Raw genomic sequence first — 19,379 nt, 5'->3', positions numbered from 1 at the left:
ACTATGAAAAAAAAAAAAAAGGTGCCTTAGAGGTGATTCAGGTCAACCTTTCATCCAGTGCAGATTTTAGGAATCTTTCAAATATTCAAAGGTGTTTATCATATTCTCTTAAATCTTCCTTTTTCAACCTAACAATAACCTCAAGAAAAATTAAAGATAGGATATATGAGGGTCATGGAGTTTATCCTAGAATTTAAATCTCCTAATTCTATCTTTTCATATTAAAATACAGAGGATTTATTTAACTGAAATTTACTATATATAAATAATCCTTTCTTTTTTGAACATTGAGAAATGTAGCATTTACTTAAACCCAAAGGAAATATAATTTTAACAGTAAAATTAATTTGATCACGTAACTAGTCCAAATATAAATACAGTAAAATGTTACAATATAAGAATGGCACTGGCTCTCCTGAAACGTAGATGATATGTGTACAATTGTATATATGGATCTAACTTTCCAGATAATTCCAAATTAGGTTATAATCAAAATGCTAATTGCGAATTTCTAGCTTTTTGAAAGCTGTTCTGACTTTAAAGCCTTATAAGCTAAATGAAAAAAATATTGTAGCATAAACCTTTATGAAATAATAATTTTCCTAACATTAGAGAAACTAGCCGGGTGTGGTGGCTCACACCTGTAATCCCAGCACTTTGGGAGGCCAAGGTGGGTGGATCGGCTGAGGTCAGGCATTTGAGACCAGCTTGGCCAGAATGGTGAAATCCCGTCTCTACTAAAAATACAAAAATTAGCTGGGCATGGTGGCAGGCGTCTGTAATCCCAGCTACCTGGGAGGCTGAGGCAAGAGAATCGCTTGAACCCAGGAGGCAGAGGTTGCAGTGGGCAGAGATTGTGCCATTGCACTCCAGCCTGGGCAACAGAGGGAGACTTTGTCTCAAAAAAAAAAAAATAATAATAAATAAAAATAAATTAGAGAAACTATATAAGAATACAGATGAACAAAATCGGCTATTGAGAAAGTCTTGCTTCTTAAATCACTCTGGAAACTTTGTAAGAGTATCTGTAAGAATAATATTGTTCTCTTCTATAAAAGATCGTCAAATCAAAAAGATCCTGTAATATTTATGTTAACATTATTTCATCTTTTTTTCAAATAACAAAATATACAAGCGTTATACTTCTAAATGTATTGTAATATTAAAGCAGCACATGCTCTCTAAGAAACAAAACATTCAAAACTGAATATAAAGGAGAAAAAAAGTTACCATACAATACCAAGTTGTGGATTAAGTCTAATGACAAGCTTATATGAAATAAAATTTTCTGTCCGGTACCTTATCACAGAAAAATGACTAGAGAGATTGTCACCATATTTTAAATATATGTACTGGAAAACCGGAATTAGTGGCAGACAGAATGCACTCCGGGGTGCCCAGGGGAATACAATCACCCGAACGGCCAACTGGTAGAATAACATAGCACAGCATGGCACAGATAGCACAGCATAGCATAGCCCAGCATAGCATAGCATAGAAGAACATCATAAAAACTACCCCCAGTGAGTGTCTGAGTTAATAACACTAGCAAATCATAACTGGGTTCTGAATCATTATCAATAAAAAAGAAAAGCAAAACACTGAATCAGTGTAGAAGACAGAAATAATGTAACGATTAAAAAAGAAAATGTGGCCAGGCACGGTGGCTCACACCTGTAACCCCAGCACTTTGGGAGGCCGAGGCGGGTGGATCACCTGAGGTCAGGAGTTGGAGACCAGCCTGACCAACGTGGCGAAACCCCATCTCTACTAAAAATACAAAATTAGCCGGGCATGGTGGTGCATGCTTGTAATCCCAGCTACTTGGGAGGCCTGAGGCAGGAGAATCGCTTGAACCCAGGAGGTGGAGGTTGCAGAGAGCCGAGATCGTGCCATTGCACTCTAGCCTGGGCAACAAGAGCAAAACTGCAACTCAAAAAAATAAAAAAAGTGAAAGTGGTGAATTATTTTTAATGCTAACTATCATACTGTTTTGCACAGCTTTTGACACAGAGTTTAGTAGCATATCAAGCTGATATACCAAATAATTGCAAACAGAGAAATCTCTTTTCTTTGGCTTATTATCTGTGTGGACTTGGAAAACATTTACCTCTCTGAATCTCAGCATTCTCATATATGAAGTATAAATAATATAAAAGGCTATTCAGAAGATTAAGTGAATCCAAATACGTAAAGGCTTGTAAAGTCTTATACATAATAATAAGTAATCAAATTAGACAGACAGATAGATAGATAGATGGATAGACAGATAGATAGATGACAGATGGGTGGATGGAAAATGTATAGGCCATTCTGGAAAGAACAACCAATCCTCGACCTAAGTACAAAATCAGAAGCAACTAAAGATTGAATAGGTCCAAACTGCCTTAGCTCATTAAGGTATAAGCATGGAAAGGTAAGACATTAGCTCATTAAGACTATAGCATACATACAAAGCCTGCTTAAAATCACTAAATAGAAATTATAATCATTTCAATCATATACATTTAGATTAAGATTATTTAAATGTAAATAAATTAAAATTTATTTTAAATTATTTAAATAGTTTGGAGAAGAAGAAAACAATGACTACACTAAAGTTGAAGAAGTATACAGAGGATTCAGAGAAATGTTTTTAAATGAAATGTGCTATTTCTATCCTGTTTTTCGGTCAGTAGATTATAGCAATACAGGAAGGGCTCTGAGTCAGACAGATAATGAGTTTGAATCCTGGCTTCACTCTATGACCTAGAGCAATTACTTAACATCTCTATGTCTTAGTTTCCTCACTGTAAAGTGGAGATAATGAATAATGGTATCTACCTTGTTTGGTAGGTTAGAAGGTTTAAATGAGATAATGCACATCAATGTCTGAGTCAATACATGTTGCTGTTACTTAAGGATTGTCCTTTCTATAATTTCAGGTAAAATAGAAAGATTTCATGAGCATAAAGATACAGACATAGATTAGAGATAATATAATACAACCCATTCAAGCCATTGTTGCTCATCTCAAAGATGTATTTCCTTAATAAACAAAACATGATCATTGGTCAAATATTAGTGAACAACATAGCTGATCTGTTGAGTTAGTTTAGCAGTTCTCATATGGCAGCAGCAGTAGCGACTCATTGAGTTTTCTTCCCCTTACTGTGTCTACCACAGAACATGGTAGCTGCTAAATGCCTTTCTTATGGTAGGTGGTCAATAAAGCTGAACTGAATTTATTTGCAGACAGCCCACTTGAACAGTGTTTGAAATTTCTTTTACAGGTGACAGATTATTTAATTCTATACTTGTAAGACAAGGCCCAATAGTATGGTGCTTGAGAACATGGGTCCCAGAAATAGAAAGATCTGCATATGAATTCTAAGTATCAATCCTGATTTCATACAGCATGATCAGGGCAAGTTAATCTTTCTAAGTTTCTTTCTGTGTTCATGAAATTGGGATAATAGGAATGGGTTGTCATTAGCACAGCGCTTGGCACATGGAAAGTGCTCACTTAACTATTGTTTTATACCAAAGTTCAGATAAAGGAGCTTGGGAAAGATTCTATGCACCTACCCTTATGGAAAATGCTTCAAATTCTGGTGTTAAAGAGGACACACATAGTTTTCTCTCATGAATGACAAAACACTTCAATATCAGCCCTAAAGACTCCATAGCAACTTACACACATTTTCAACCATATGGATCTTTTCTTCTGTTATAAACTATATTTAGCACATACAAAACTTTCGTATTGAAAAGACTTTACAAGTAAGCTGGATTTTATTTCAGAGAATATAAAAATTTTAGAAAACAAGCACACTAATGAGATGCATTTAAAAATTTATGTGTTAACAATTAAAATAAAAGCCTATTTGCTTTGAGCAAAATCATAATGTTCCTAAATTAACTGACTTTGTATTTTGCCATAATCGAATTTGGCAGATGCATCTCTCTTCTGCAATGTGATATAGCTTCTGGAGGAAAATTAAAATTTTAAGACAAAATATTAAACAATTTGAAATTTCATATACCACATTAATTTGGTCATCTGAAATTTTATTAATGAAGATATGAACAAGTATAGGGAGCTATAGGAATTTTTAAAAGATGATCATAAATTAAAAGATCCATAATAATTCACTAAATAATAATTTTCAAATACTTAAGCCATATAGTTTATGAACTTACTCAGAAATATACCACAGATTTTATATAAAAGCATTAACTAATGATAATTTTAGAAATAATCCTATTTTTACCCTGATTTTTCTCCACTGGTAGGAAATTACAACCACAACAAGAAAAGTTTATTATATCACAATAACTTCTTTCCTTTTTTTCCTTTACCTTATGAATAAAATAGAAATTTCCAAACCATCTTTTATTTGTATACATCCTTATAGAAAAAATAGTAGAGAAACTTTAAAAAATAGCTATAGTTAAACTGTTATACCTTCCTAATCAATTACAATACAGAATTTTATAATTATAGTATTTCATAGTTGCTCATTATTAGAATTGACTGACTAAAATATTACAATTTTTAAATTTCCAATTTTAGTTACTGCAAATTTCAACAAATTTTCAATAATTATTTTTACCTAATAATGCTTTGGCTTTGGAAGATACAATGGATTAAAAATCATACTTTTCTGAGTTATGTATATAACTAAACGTACATATACATAACTGAGTATATATGCTTATTATATATGTGTATATTTAATAAGCAGATAAAGGAGCTTATATGTGTATAAGCATATATACTCACTTATATATATGTGTGTATACACACACAGTTTCACAAATACTGTTTGTCATATGCAATCAAGAGAAATTAAACTCTTATTTGAAATATTTTTGGTTTATATTTCCAATATCTTTAACAATTTAACAAGAAAGAAAATACTTCTATAACTATAATTATAGAAAAAAATGCATAAGAGAAATGTCTACTGCAAAATTTCATTACATTCATTTACTAATTTTCAAGTTTGCAGTGAGATTTAACCAAATAGAAAAAAATCTTAGAAAATTAAACATATTAAAAGACTTAAGTCAAACCAAACAAAAATTTTAAATGTCACTAACCCAAAGCATGCACTGCTCCTCTATGCTTGCTGGAGCTCTTGCTTGTTTTAAGCACACGAACAGCATTTTCTCTGAACTGCAGCTCACAAAAATTTTCAAGAAATTTTGCCATTTCTTCTGTAACAGTATCCAGGTAAGTTTCTTTAATGAATTTCACCGTTGAGGATGGAGCTAAAATTTCACATAGTGTGTAAAAATCCTCTTTTATTATTAAGTATAACTTAAGCATTGTACTTTGATATCCATGAACTATTACATCTAAATTTGAATCTCTGGTGTAAGAAGGAAAGCAGTTCTGCAGAAGATTAGCCAACAGTTTACTCTGTATGTTTTGGTATTTGATTATAACTTCTGATTCTGGATAAAGAAACAAGAGTTGTTGTAAGCACTGCTTTTTCAATAAAATTTTTTGCTGTGAATTGTTTATTTCATTATGGCTTTGTAATCTGCTCACTAAGAAGCGTCGAAGATGCAGTCTTATATCATCCCATATAGACTTGACATCCATAGAGGAATTATCTTCAACAGAATGAAGAGACGTCCTAGAGAGGAAATGGAAAGATGTTCCACTTAGAGTCGACGGGAATGAAACACTGCTGTGGCAGGAGAGGTCCCAAAGTAAATCCAATATCATTTCTTCTTGATTTTGTTCATTCTTCAACAAATCTTGCTAATGAAATAACATTAGAAATGTGATTAAGTGTAATCGAAAAAATGATTTCTATAGTCATATACAATTTCATAATTTCAGTTTGAAATCAATACTCTAAAATTCCTCATTTTTTTTTATTTGAAATTTAACCAATTCAGATGTTTTAGAATGTTAACTTTTATGGTCTACTAAACTTTGAATTGTTTATTTCAAACCTAGCTGATTATCTTTTCAATTAGATCTCTAGACATCGTTTTTAGCCCTCATTGTTATCCACCTGATATACCCTGATCTGTATAAAAACTGTGGCTTAAAAATTCTAAATACAAATCTACAGTAAAATATTGATTGAAATGTATTCCTAAGACAAAATAAATTCAAGATCATGCCCCTAATTCCTGGTAGACAATTTTCATGCTTGAATGAGTATACTTATTATTATAAAACCCCAAATGAACACATAATACAATGCTTTAAAATCATTCTAGAATATAGATCTTTAAATATGGTATGTGCCTAGGGGTTACTAAGATATACCATTCTGAGAAGTAAATTTTAATACATTGAAAGATTTTAACTTTCATTTAAATTCCTTTTTGAGAACTGTGTTAAGAAAGATTTTACTTTGAAAATGAATCTGAGAATATTTCAATTCTCTCCAAAGAAATAACCCAAAATGAGAAAAAGATACTCTCAGAATTGTTCCCCAAAAGATGATATGAAATTATTGCTTTATATTTTCTGTGCTGGCAGAAAACAATGGTGGGTGTAATTATGAATAGAAAGAGACAAAAAATTACTTTTTTCTTGGACTTTGAATTAGACACACACATTCTTCTTCCATGCTGACTTTCCTAATTAAGTCTATTTTAGCTAATACTGAAATTAGTTTATATTCTCTAGGTACAAACAAGCTGATTACAAGAGAAATGAAAGCAAGGTCCAAGCAGCATAAAATCAGGCTGGCTTTGCAATTTCTTATTGATGAAGATATCAAAGGCATTATGTGTGATTCACAATTATGAACAATTCCTAGACAAATTCCAGGAATTTTCTCTCATTAATTGTAAGCTTTGCAATGTCTAATGTTCTATCTGTAATAAATAATTACACCCAATAATTATACCAATAAATGCTTTTTAAGTATTTATACAAACATTTCCTGGTTTATTCATAATGATAACCCTTTGGCATATGTATTTGAAAACCCAATTTATACATAAGGACACTAAAATCAGGCATGCTTCAGTGACTTTTCAAAAGTCACATACAGTAAGGCACAGAATTATAGAATGGATCCCTGGCTTCTTTCTCTTCATCCACATTCTTTCTGCTACACTCCAGAGAGCCACAAAGTACACATGACTTCTGTGTAGCTTCTTTCTCTCTCCTCTCCTGCTGTTGAGTTATTTTGATACTTCTGGAAAAGAAAGGTCCTTATATAGGACACATCAGCATTACTGTAAATTCTATAAAGCAAATGAGTCATATTAGTGCCACTGCCTTGGTTTTTTAAAGTCAGTCAATAACTATAAATATTTGATTAAACAAAGAATAATAGATTACAGAGGTCTAAAACATATGTTTAGTATGATTGCTTAAATTTTGAAAATAACTTCAGTGTATCTGCCATAATGAGGACCTCTGTCTCTTATTTAAATCGCTAGAAAATTAACAAAAAATTTTCTATGAAAAAAACAGATGTTTGAAAAATGCCGTCAGGACTGACATTTTTTGGCATGTAGAAACTTGATAATAAGGTCATTTAAATCTGGATCTGTTTTAATAATGTGGTTCCTTCCTTAAAATAACATGATCAATTATGTGAAAAAACCTAGGACTGGGACAAGCCTATCAGTCTAATGAATTTGAGCAAAACTAAGGTGGCCTTTGCCCTGCAGTGAATAGAGAATGACTTATGTGTGACAGATTAAAAGATAATTAAAATATTTTGCTTTTAATTAAATGAAAAACATTATTACATCAGTATTAATGAAATTCAATACACATGGCTCTTAATAGAAAGTAAAGGAATAACTATATCCATATTTATTCTTCAAGGATCCACCTTCAGGAGACAATGGGTGAGAGCTTTCCTTAAAAGAATAAGGCTTCAGGGCACACAGTCTTCCTTTCTCTTCCTTTTATTACTTTGTAAACATTAAAGACACATCTGAAATAATAACAACAGGCAAAAACTATTTTCATCTGATTCTGTCATCCTAAGCCATCTACAACCTCCAGATATTTTCCACATCTGCCTTAGTCAATGTTTGATGTTTAGACAAAAACAGTGCCTTTTTTCCCCCAAAAATTAAATTAAAACCATAGCTATAGAAATACCTCTTTCTAACAATTGTGCTGCATCTCTGGGAATCTGTTTTTACAGGCTAGCCAGCCCTGGAGAAACAAGTGTGATAAAATAACTATTCTTGTTGAAGGTTACAAAAACTTCTCTAGCACAGAGGGTGGTCAGTATCCAGAATGACCAGCATAATAATTCTCCGTCATTTGGTGGTCTTGCATAAATTGCTACCTTGATTGAAAGGAACTGGGTAAGACTGCAGGTTAGGAATGCAGGGAATAATAGTCAAGGCCAAAGAGACTCAATCGATGGGGATTTTATTATGCTTAATAATGAGCGTACAAAAAATGAATAGTTATGAAAGGATAAAAAATATAATGAATATGAACTTTTCTGGTAGACAGCTGTGATACACATCAATACATTTTGTGGTACTGATATGATATATATCATATCACAAATCACCCAGGAATCATAATATTTAATCTCCATTTACATAAAATTTTATTTTATTGATAAAAATCATAGTTAAAAATTAAAACAAATAGCTCAGTGGATTATATGGGGGATATAGGAACATAAAAACACAAACCCCTATGTATAGTAGGCTAATATGGTCACTCAAATAAATATTTACGTATAGAAATTGAATGAGTTGTATTCCCCGTTTACTCATCCCACTTCATGATAAAACAAAAACTCACTTTACCAGTGTTTTGAGAAATTTTATCAAGTCTCCATGGGAAATGAAAGATGACTCGGATGTACTGTAATTATAGTTAGTTAGCCATTCAAAGCAGTCAGTTGTTGTTTGCAGCTGCACACCTGGACATTGTTTGTTAATTTCGGACTGTATCTCTTTAATGCAATGTTCTATGCTATAAAAAAGAGAAGAAAAAGTTATTTTGGCAGGATATAGATAATGGCTTTATTTCATAATATCACAGGCCCTGAAATCTTCACATGTGGTACCTGGTTTTATATAATTTACAAATTCATTCGTATGATATGAAAATAATAACAAAGAGACTATACATTCATAGTTGAAAACTGAGAGTTCATATTTTCTGGCAGTAAAAAAAGTGATAGAGGAAATATAAAATAGCTACTCAGAAGAACTAGAAATTCTTGGCCGGGCGCGGTGGCTCACGCCTGTAATCCCAGCACTTTGGGAGGCTGAGGCGGGAGGATCACAAGGTCAGGAGATCGAGACCACAGTGAAACCCCGTCTCTACTAAAAATACAAAAAAAATTAGCCGGGCGCGGTGGTGGGCGCCTGTAGTCCCAGCTACTCAGGAGGCTGAGGCAGGAGAATGGCGTGAACCCGGGAGGCGGAGCTTGCAGTGAGCCGAGATCGCGCCACTGCACTCCAGCCTGGGCGACAGCGCGAGACTCCGTCTCAAAAAAAAAAAAAAAAAAAAAAAAAAAAGAAATTCTTTTGTGTTGAAACAAAATTCAAGCATAGATGCAATTCGGTAATAGCCCTCTTGATAGGCAGTGGATGAAAGGGAGAGATAAAATACTGAACATTGTAAATATTAGAAATATACATTATCTACTAAGAGGTGAAGGACTATATAAATTATGAAAAACTTCAATCAGTGGAATAGTAAGGAGTCATGAAGTAGTCATAAAAGCTTATAATTTTAAAAGTTATAAAGTATACAAGCTATATACACAACGTTACTACAGCCAAATACCTTTTCTTGGCATCCAACTGCACTACAAAAAACAGAAACAAAAATTACTAAAAATTGCATTTAAAAAATGACTGGAAGGAAATGAATCAAGGGGTTAATAGCAATTATATTTGGGTGGGTGTAATCAGATAAGTGTTAAATTTTACTTTTCCATATTTTCTAAATATTTATAAGGCATAAAATAAAATGCTTCATTCACCAAAAAAAGTAAATCAAGAACAGAAAAAAAAAATGTCCAGTTGAATCTTGCAATACGTATCTGTTTTAAAACTTCCATTCAATGTATCCTTCCTGTTGATAAAAGAGCAGATATACTATGTTATTTTAATTTCCATATACCATTATGTGCATTGATGATTATAAATCTTTATGGGGTAAACTGGTGACCTTTAGCAGAGTGCCATCTGCGCAGCCACAGGGATATGACATATTACTACCACCTGATGGCAGCATATCTAAACTTCAAGAAAGCTTTCAAACAGGCAAATTCCTTTGAAGTTGAAACACCTCACCAAAAATTGACAGCTACGCATTTGTCTCTTAATCATATTAAGAAAGATTTGTTACCAAGAGGTAAAGTTACTGTTTTGAAAAGGTAACTGCTATTAATTAAAGGTTCCATATGATAGACCCTGGTAGGCTTTAGAAACCAAGCGCTTATTAAAATAGATGTCATATGAAAGACTCTTTGAAATTCATCCAGGTGTGGGTTGCCTATAAAACATACACTGTAAAAGTTTAAGTAAAACTTTTCAGGAGATTTCTGAGCATGAGTGAATTCAAACTAAATTACCTTGAAACAAATACATTCTGAGAATCAAAGAGCCTTTTCATGAAAACAAAGAACTTAAAAGAAAAACAATACCTCCCCTGGCCAGAGGCCACTCAGTTTCCTGATGGGACAGCCATATTCAGGAATACCAGTTCTACGTCTGAGAAGAGATTGGCATGTATTTTCTTAACTTATGTAAGCACTTCTATGGACTGAGAAACACAATGCCCTAAGCATACACCTTGACTCTAGGGACTCTTTATCAAAGGTTTTTATTATAGCATCCTCATGTGTCTCATTCAATGAAACATAATAGATTACAGCAATGTGAATTGGAAAGGCTCAGCAGCTAGTCTACCTAAATCTGTTTCAATGAGGACTCAGATTTTAGGCTAATTTCTAACATCTGAATCTGGGCAGAAGCCAACAACTACAATTTATAAATAGGGTAAAGCCTTTAGAGGGCTAGATATTTTAGTAATTTGTCCAAACACTGACAAAGGGATTGAGTGGCTGCATTTCAGGGGACCTCCCTCATTGATACAAACTAAGACAGATAAACTTAATTTTAAAATCATTTTGTCACAAATCATAAAATGTCAAAACTAATTATCTACACCTGAATTTTTTTTTAGTTGGCTATCTTGTCTGCCACTCACCAATGCCTATACATCTTGTTCTAAAAACTTAACCATCTGAAGTCTAGATATTTCTTGTTCAATTGTTATACAAATATTTTCAGAATTTATGATAAATGTCAGTTTGGTATGTAATCTGACAATTTATCTTCTTTAATCTAGGTCAAAATAAAATATAATTTAATTTTCACCATTTAAAAGGTAACGTTTTCTTTTTTTTTTTTTTTTGAGACAGAGTCTGGCTCTGTTGCCCAGGCTGGAGTGCAGTGGCCGGATCTCAGCTCACTGCAAGCCCCGCCTCCCGGGTTCACGCCATTCTCCTGCCTCAGCCTCCCGAGTAGCTGGGACTACAGGCGCCCGCCACCTCGCCCGGCTAATTTTTTTTGTATTTTAGTAGAGACGGGGTTTCACCGTGTTAGCCAGGATGGTCTCGATCTCCTGAACTCGTGATCCGCCCGTCTCGGCCTCCCAAAGTGCTGGGATTACAGGCTTGAGCCACCGCGCCCGGCCAAAAGGTAACGTTTTCAAACATTATCTTTCAAATGCTACACATTATTCAGGATTATAAACATAGGTAGTAAAAGTGTACGGAAATGCACTGGAATGATCAGCAGCACCCTCTGGCAGAGTGGGGATGGAAGTGGGATGAAATTGGGGAGAGGTACATAGAGAGCTTTAGCTATACTAGTAATGTTTTATTTCTTAAACTAGATGGTGGGCACAGGACTATTTGTCATACTACTCTACGCCTTTTCATATGTCTCAACATTTCTTAATAAATTTGAACCCCAATGTGCTTTAATTATAATGACTCTGAATTAGCTAAGTTAATGATGTGTGCAAGTGGATGCATTACTGAGAGGCTGTGTATAAATCAATTTATAAAGCATTTTTAAAATGCAATATGGAGTATACTTTTTAAAAAAGATATCTATGGTAATTTTCTCATTCAACATCCACTCCCAGATTCCCTGACTGTAAAAATTGCTTATTGAATGAAGGCATTAAATTTGACAAACATTAGCTGAATGTTAAATATGTGGTAGGCATTGTGACATATACTAGGGAACCCAATGTGAATAAGACGTTGTCCTGTCCCTAAAGGAATTCTGTCTAGTGAAAGAGATAAACCTGTAAATAAACAACTACAACACAGTAAGACTTGATAAGGACTGTGTACAATGTGCTAAGGGAGTACACAGGAGGGAGCCACTAAAAGTGCCTGTGGGAGGTGTAAAAAGGTTTTTCCTTGTAGAAGAGGAGATTATATGCAAGGATGTTGCTTTAAGAACATTAGTAGAATCACTGTACTTAAAATTCCCTGACACCTCACCCCTCAGAAGTCAGTACTCATCATCTAACCTCACTGTTGTCTCACTTTAAAACTATATTTATTTGAAGAATAAGAAATATGAATTTATTTTTATGGTCACTACTACATTCATGCATGTATGGATGTATGTGTGTATGTATGTATGTACCATCTCACTTCCAAAAAGGCTGAGATGTCCTACTATTGGACAGACTGCATTAAATAACAATAGTAGTCCAAGAGCTGATTAATATTGAACTGGTACAGTTGGAGATAGGATGAGATACTGAAAAACAGAAGAGGATAATGATAACATCTTGAAACTTCAGCTTATTATAAAGTTCTTACAAGATTTCAGAAGTATTATCCAGTCACAAAATAGTTAAAAGGAAAAAAAGTATGTTCCATTGATAAATTATGAGAACTTTTTAAATAAAAAGATTGTAGAAAACACATATATGGCTTTCATGGAATGTTAGAATACAAAAATTTTTATTTCTTAAATCAGGATAGATGCCTCATGGCAAAGCTTAAAGACTTATTTATTACAGTATGGAAAACCCAAAATTAAAAAAAAATTTTTTTAAGCTTTTACATTGTGATGCTCTTGCTTATACTTCTTACCCACAAAATAAGTTCAACTTAAGGAAAAGACAAGTCTTTTCAATTGTTACATTGACATTTCAATTCTGTTACATTTCTGTTCATTTCTGTGCTTTTTGTGTTTAAAAAGACAAAGAAATCATTCTGAGGTAAACAGATTTTCTAGTTTTTAGATAAGCCCTATTTATCTAACTAGCATTCTTTGGAATTATCAGGTAATTAATAGGGAAGAGGGCTGATGTATACAAACTAGTATGTAATTAAAATATAAGTCAGCCATGAAATGAAAACTTACTTTCCTGAGACAAAGATATTTCTGGATAATATTTTTTAAAAAGTCAAAAAATACTCCTAACACAACTACTTCAATGGCTAAAATGGTGAGAAATTAAAACTTATCCTGAATTGTTTTCTATTTCAGAGACATTTAATCATTTCAAAAAGATGTAATTACACTTCAGGAAAAAATATCCTTGACAGCAAATCTTTCTCATACGTATCCTTTCCTTTCCATTCCTTTTGTAAAAGATTTGGCATGGGCCCTTATCATTGCTCATTGGGACTATATATTAATAGTCTCTCTCAGAATTCCCATCTATTGTTAACCCACCTTTTGTTCAGAGTTTACTATGAGCAACACAGTATGAAAGAAACTTTAGAGTTAGTTAGGGTCCTCTCTTGATTTGTTGTTATATACCACGAATCCCCCTACAAAAGTTGAGAATGGCTCTTGAATGGTGCAGATGCTTCAATTTGGATCATTCACACCTAGTGTAGGCCTGTATCAATCTAAGAAAATCTAAAGTGCTTTCAAAAGAGTCAACCAATTGTGAAATACTCCTGGAAATCCAGTCGGTGGCAGGATAGTACTCACAGGACCAAAATGATCTTGTACTGATAAGAACGAGCTTCCCAACACAATTAGATCACTTCTTCTGCCTCCTAAATCTACATCTGATTTGGATCACTTCTCATAAACTAGTGACAGGAGCAAGATGGAAGTGGCACAGGGCTATGTTAATAATATAAAGAGAAGTTTCTAGAAACATTCTATAGGGCTAGAAGGACATAGTCTAATACCCATGAAAATCAAGAATAAGTAAATGTGCTCTTTTTTTTTTTTTTTTTTTTTTTTTTTTTAACCTATGGCAGCTTGTCCAGGAATTTCAGCACAATTTAATGAAGTCAGAAGGTGGTTTATCCCAACAAAACCATACAAACTGAAATTAGGAAGAGAAAAGTGGAGGATCTGCACCAGCATTTGCTCTGTGCCAACTCCCTTGATTCTCTTTCAGAGAAAGAGATAGTGAAAAAACAGAGTGGGAGAACGTACGTAATAATGGGAATCCAAAGAGATACAGGAACAGATCAGGTCTACATCTTTATCTCCATTGTCCTGATTAAATCAATCATTAAGCCAGATAACAGATTTACTAGAAGCTACAAACTGAAGGTTTTAATAATACCTGTGGTTTATGTGTGAGGAGGTAGGCATATTATATATATGATTATATATATGTAGTATATATATATCATACATATGTAGTATATACATAGTGTGTGTGTATATATATACACACATATATATGTATATATATACACACTAAGTAAAAAAAATCTAACCACAGAATATACATATAATTCCCATTTGTATAAAAATATATTTTGGGGTGCATACATGTTTATGTAGAGAATATTTCTAGAAAATTAAACAATAATTTATCAAGATAGCTTTCCTCTAAAGAACAAGACTAGGAGGGTCAGAGGAATGGCAAAAGTTTTCCTCTTCACTGCTCTTCTCTACTGTTTGAAATTTTATCCTGAGTATGTGTTACTTTTATAATGCAAAAATATTTAAGGAAAAATGCATTTGAAGATAGCTTCATCTATCATGTTCTATTCATCTAACTTTAAGATAAAACAAAAGCAATAAATACCTAACAAACATGTCTAACACACATTTATTGACTATCTTCTAGCCTACTATGTGCCAAGACTGTTTTAGGCAGTGAAAATACAGTGAAGAACAAGTAATATCTTCAAAGTGGAAATCAAAAATCTTTTTTTTAAAAAAATGGAATTAATGGCCAGGCATGGTGGCTCACGCCCATAATCCCAGCACTTTGGGAAGCTAAGGTGGGTAGATCACCTGAGGTCAGGAGTTCGAGACCAGCCTGATCAACATGGTGAAACCCCGTCTCTACTAAAAAAGTACAAAATTAGCTGGCACATGCCTGTAATCCCAGCTACTTGAGAGGCTGGGGCAGAAGAATTGCTTTAACCCGGGAGGCGGAGGCTACAGTGAGATGAGATTGCACCATTGTACTCCAGCCTGGACAACAAGAGTGAAAGTTCATCACACACACACAAAAAAAGGAATTACTTTTAAATTCCAATTTAGTTCTTTATGAATGAGACAGAGTTTCATAATGTTGTCTAGGCTGGATTCGAACTCTTGGACTCAAGCAATCCTCTGGCCTCAGCCTCCCAAGTAGCTAGGACTACAGGCATGTGCCACCATGCCTGGCTTAAAGAAAAGTCCTTAAGTAGAAAATAAAGGCAACAGCTTCCAGCCCCTTCCCATCCTAGCTCCCATTCCGGGTCCCATGAAAGGATATTCCTAGTCATGGCATTCTAGAATTTCAATTGTGATTAGCAATGGATGTGGTGTTAGTGACCATTTTTAGACAAGGTGTTGACTCAGCTGAGGCCATGACAAGGGTATTTTCCAGGGAAAGTTGACAGGCTTGGATTCAATCTCCAGGCATCATCCAACATGAAAGATGAGCCGGCCACAGCAGTCATATCTGTTACCAAGGCTCCAGTCCTCTTACAGTGTTCCCTCCCCTGTTCCTGCTTTCAGAGCTGGGCCAGGTCTTCACCAGGCACCTCAGATTGTTACATCAAGGGTGGGGCTTACTTCCCACTGACCCATTAACTAATATCCTCTCTGGAAAATAGTGGTCCAACTACTATTGGCTCAATCTCTTTATGAGGTCTGGATTTTCAGTATAATACTATTCAACTTTTGTTATTACAACAATTTATAAACAGGCAGACACGTGCTTCCCTTTCCTTATTTGCCATGGAAAGATAATACAATAATATCTTTTAGGAATATCCCCAAACAACAATTCTCTATTGTCTTATGCTTATTTGGCCAAGAGTAGGTGAAGCTAACACACTTAAAAATAAAAGCTATACTGTACTTAAAAAAAACTCAAACACTTGAAATGTCCACAATACTTGAAAAAGTCTTGTAACAATCATCGAATGGAGCTACTGACTCCACATTTTACTCTATTCATTCTAGCCTCCTAAAGCAGAGGAGGATGCATTCTTAATTCTGGAGAGAAGAAGAGTTCTGGAAAGGCCCAGTCAGAGTTGGAAAGTGGGTTAAAGTTTTATTCTGGGTTCAACAGTAGTTGGGGGAATTAGCCCTTTCCAGGTTTCTTCCTATGTGGCCTGGTCTTGTTCAGCAGGAGGGGAGAAAAGGTCGGGATTCTGTGAGATGTAGTGTATAATGAAGAAACCCAAAACTGAAGTGCAAACACAGGAAATTACAAAAATGATTGCAAATATTAATTTGCATCTACTTATTATTAAATAAGTGCCACAATATTGCCAGAAATAATAATGCACAGTAAAACCTTTGAAATGACTAATTTTCATTTTGTATAATTTGCTCTGGCTATAAAATATATTAATATTTGTGTGTGTGTGTGTGTGTGTGTGTCTGTGTGTCTATATAGTCATAAAATACCATCATATGGAAAACTTGAAAGCAAATGTTTAATATGGAAGCTCAAAAAATGTAAGCATTATATAAAAAATAAGTGTAATCTATGGAATATGTACCCTTTCATTAATAGACATGGTTAAATGTCTCCCCTCTCCCTGCATTTTCTAGGTGAAGTCAAATAAATAGTATTATTGCTAGTAGCAATTCTTATTTTTGAGACAGGGCTCACATTGTTGCCCAGGCAGTAGCGCAGTGGTACATTCACAGCTCACTGCAGCCTCCACCTCCCAGGCTCAAGGGATCCTTCCACCTCAGCACCCCAAGTAGCTAAATACACAGGGGTATGCCACCACACCAGCTAATTTTTGTTTTTGTTTTTTGTAGAGACAGTGTTTCGCCATGTTGTCCAGGCTGGTCTCAAATTCCTGAGCTCAAAAGATCTGCACATGACACGCAGCCTCCCAAAGTGCTGGGATTGTAGGCATGAGCCCCCACCCGACCTGGTAGCACTTCTTGTTCCTTCCTTCCTCCCTGCCTCGGGTCCTCCCTCCCTCTTTCCTTTTCTTTCCTTTCCTCATTTCCCTTTCCCTTTCCTTTCCTTTCCTCCCTTCCTTTCCAGACAGCCTGTTGCTCAAGCTGGAGTACAATAGCGTGTGCAGCCTCAAATTCCTGGGCTCAAGCAGTCTTCCCACCTCAGCCTCCCGAGTAGCTAGGACCACAGGTGAGCAACCAACCAAGGTTGGGCTAATTTTTTTTTTTTTTTTTTTCAGTAGAGATGGGGTATTGCTATGTTGTCCAGGCTAGTTTTAAACTCCTGCTCTCAAGTGATCTTCCTGCCTTGGCCTCCCAAAGTGTTGAGATTACATCTTTCTTTAGATTAAAAAAAAAAAGAAAGAAAAAAAAGTAGTCCAGCGGCATTGGTACCAGCAAAACTTACTTCCTAAGATACACACAGAGGTTGTCTATAATTAGGAAATGAAAAAGTAAAATAAATTGTTAAGATACAATTATATTTATCCAACTGAACATTAAGGGGGAAAAAAATCATTCTGTGTCTTTTTTTTTTTTTTTTTTTTTTTGAGATAGAATCTCGCTCTGTTGCCCAGGCTGGAGTGCAGTGGCGCAATCTTGGCTCACTGCAACCTCCGCCTCCTGGGTTCAAGCAATTCTCCTGCCTCAGCCTCCTGAGTAGCTGGGATTACAGGTGCACACCACCATGCCTGGCTGATTTTTGTATTTTTAGTAGAGACGAGGTTTCACCATATTGGCCAGGCTGGTCTCGAACTCCTGACTTTGTGATCTGCCTACCTCAGCCTCCTAAAGTGCTGGGATTACAGGCATGAGCCCACCGCGTCCGGCCTATGCTGTGTCATATTGTGAGCCCAGAAGAACTTCTGTACCTCAGTATTTTGTAAAACTAGTAAGTACCACTCAGTTCATTAGTGCTAAAGTATGCAGTTTTCAGTTAGGGAACTAATGATACGCAGGTACAACATTCATAATGTTTCTCTTTGGCATGTTATTTACCTCTTGTTACCTATTTTGATATGTGTTTGAATAAATGATTCATTATCACTAATTTCTGCTGTCGGACCTATTAGTCACCCAGGTCTGACTTGAATGGAAAGGAGAATGTAAAAGTGAAGTGGTCTGAGAATGACAGCCTCTCTTGAAGGGCAGGTGAAGGTTCAGTGACCTTTGGGCACACTGGTCCATTCTGGTGAATCACTGCTTTGGGGAAGCAATAGACCCTGTGGCTCATAAAACCTGATGATATTAAGGAGAGAGAAGGAATTCATAAATAGATGTCAGGGTCACTGCTACTTTAAAAATTCAAGTATAAGGAAAAAACTATCGTATTTTAAAATGAATTACTAATGTTGTTTTTTTCTTTTAAAACTATGGAGGAAAACCTATACCATACAGATGTTCATTACTTATTCAATGTACACTACTGGGAGATAAATAGAACTCTTAGAATACAAAAATGCCAAGGGTAATTCAACTACTGCAGTGTAAGTGTGGCATAACTGATTCGTCATGACATACAATTTTCTAAAAGCTATTCTGTTAGAAGGCAATAAATGAGTGCATAAATGATTTATACTCTTCTGAACCACAGTTATTATTCAGTATTTTATTTTTAAAAATATATATACTCTATACTATTATGTTTATTCTCTGGAGTATAATGAAAACATAATTGAATTTGATGAAAAATAGACTTGATTCTAAATGTAGCATACAGCACATACAGCTACTTCCTTATTTTGTCCCTTGTGAAGATCAATGGTCACTTGAGGTGGTTCTGCTCTAGGTTCGTTTTAATATATGGGCAATAAAATACTTTTAATTTAAAAATTATATCCTATGTTCCATACTGTATTTTCTTTTTAATACTAACATCTGAGTTTTGACCTAATAACTATTTTTTAATGCAAAATACAATGTTTTAATCACTGTTTTACTTTTAAATATGATTTCTTTTTGACTAGGTAAGGCAAAAAATTAAGTATAAATGGTTCATAAATAAAAATAAGCAATCCAGAACAAAAGCATCAGAGTTCAGT

The 19,379-nt window shown here is 34.6% G+C and overlaps 1 protein-coding gene across 9 annotated transcripts in view; it reads right to left on the bottom strand.

Annotated features, from left to right (window-relative positions):
• The window catches only part of KIAA0825 (KIAA0825 ortholog), a 239,425-nt gene that overhangs the window by 138,898 nt on the left and 81,148 nt on the right, over positions 1-19,379 (bottom strand). For 4 of the 9 annotated variants that reach the window (XM_031666300.1, XM_031666301.1, XM_031666298.1 and 1 more), the window contains 2 exons: positions 8,752-8,920; positions 5,086-5,755 (listed from right to left, as the gene is read on the bottom strand). In XM_031666300.1, coding sequence (XP_031522160.1) covers positions 5,086-5,755; positions 8,752-8,920 — 839 coding nt within the window. The other 5 variants (XM_031666302.1, XM_031666304.1, XM_031666305.1 and 2 more) reach the window with 5 other exon arrangements.

This window comes from Papio anubis, chromosome 5 (genome assembly GCF_008728515.1).
Source record: "Papio anubis isolate 15944 chromosome 5, Panubis1.0, whole genome shotgun sequence".
Classification (NCBI taxonomy): domain Eukaryota; kingdom Metazoa; phylum Chordata; class Mammalia; order Primates; family Cercopithecidae; genus Papio; species Papio anubis.
The sequence above is the reverse complement of the archived record's forward strand: the minus strand, read 5'-3'. Positions and strand labels throughout refer to the sequence as shown.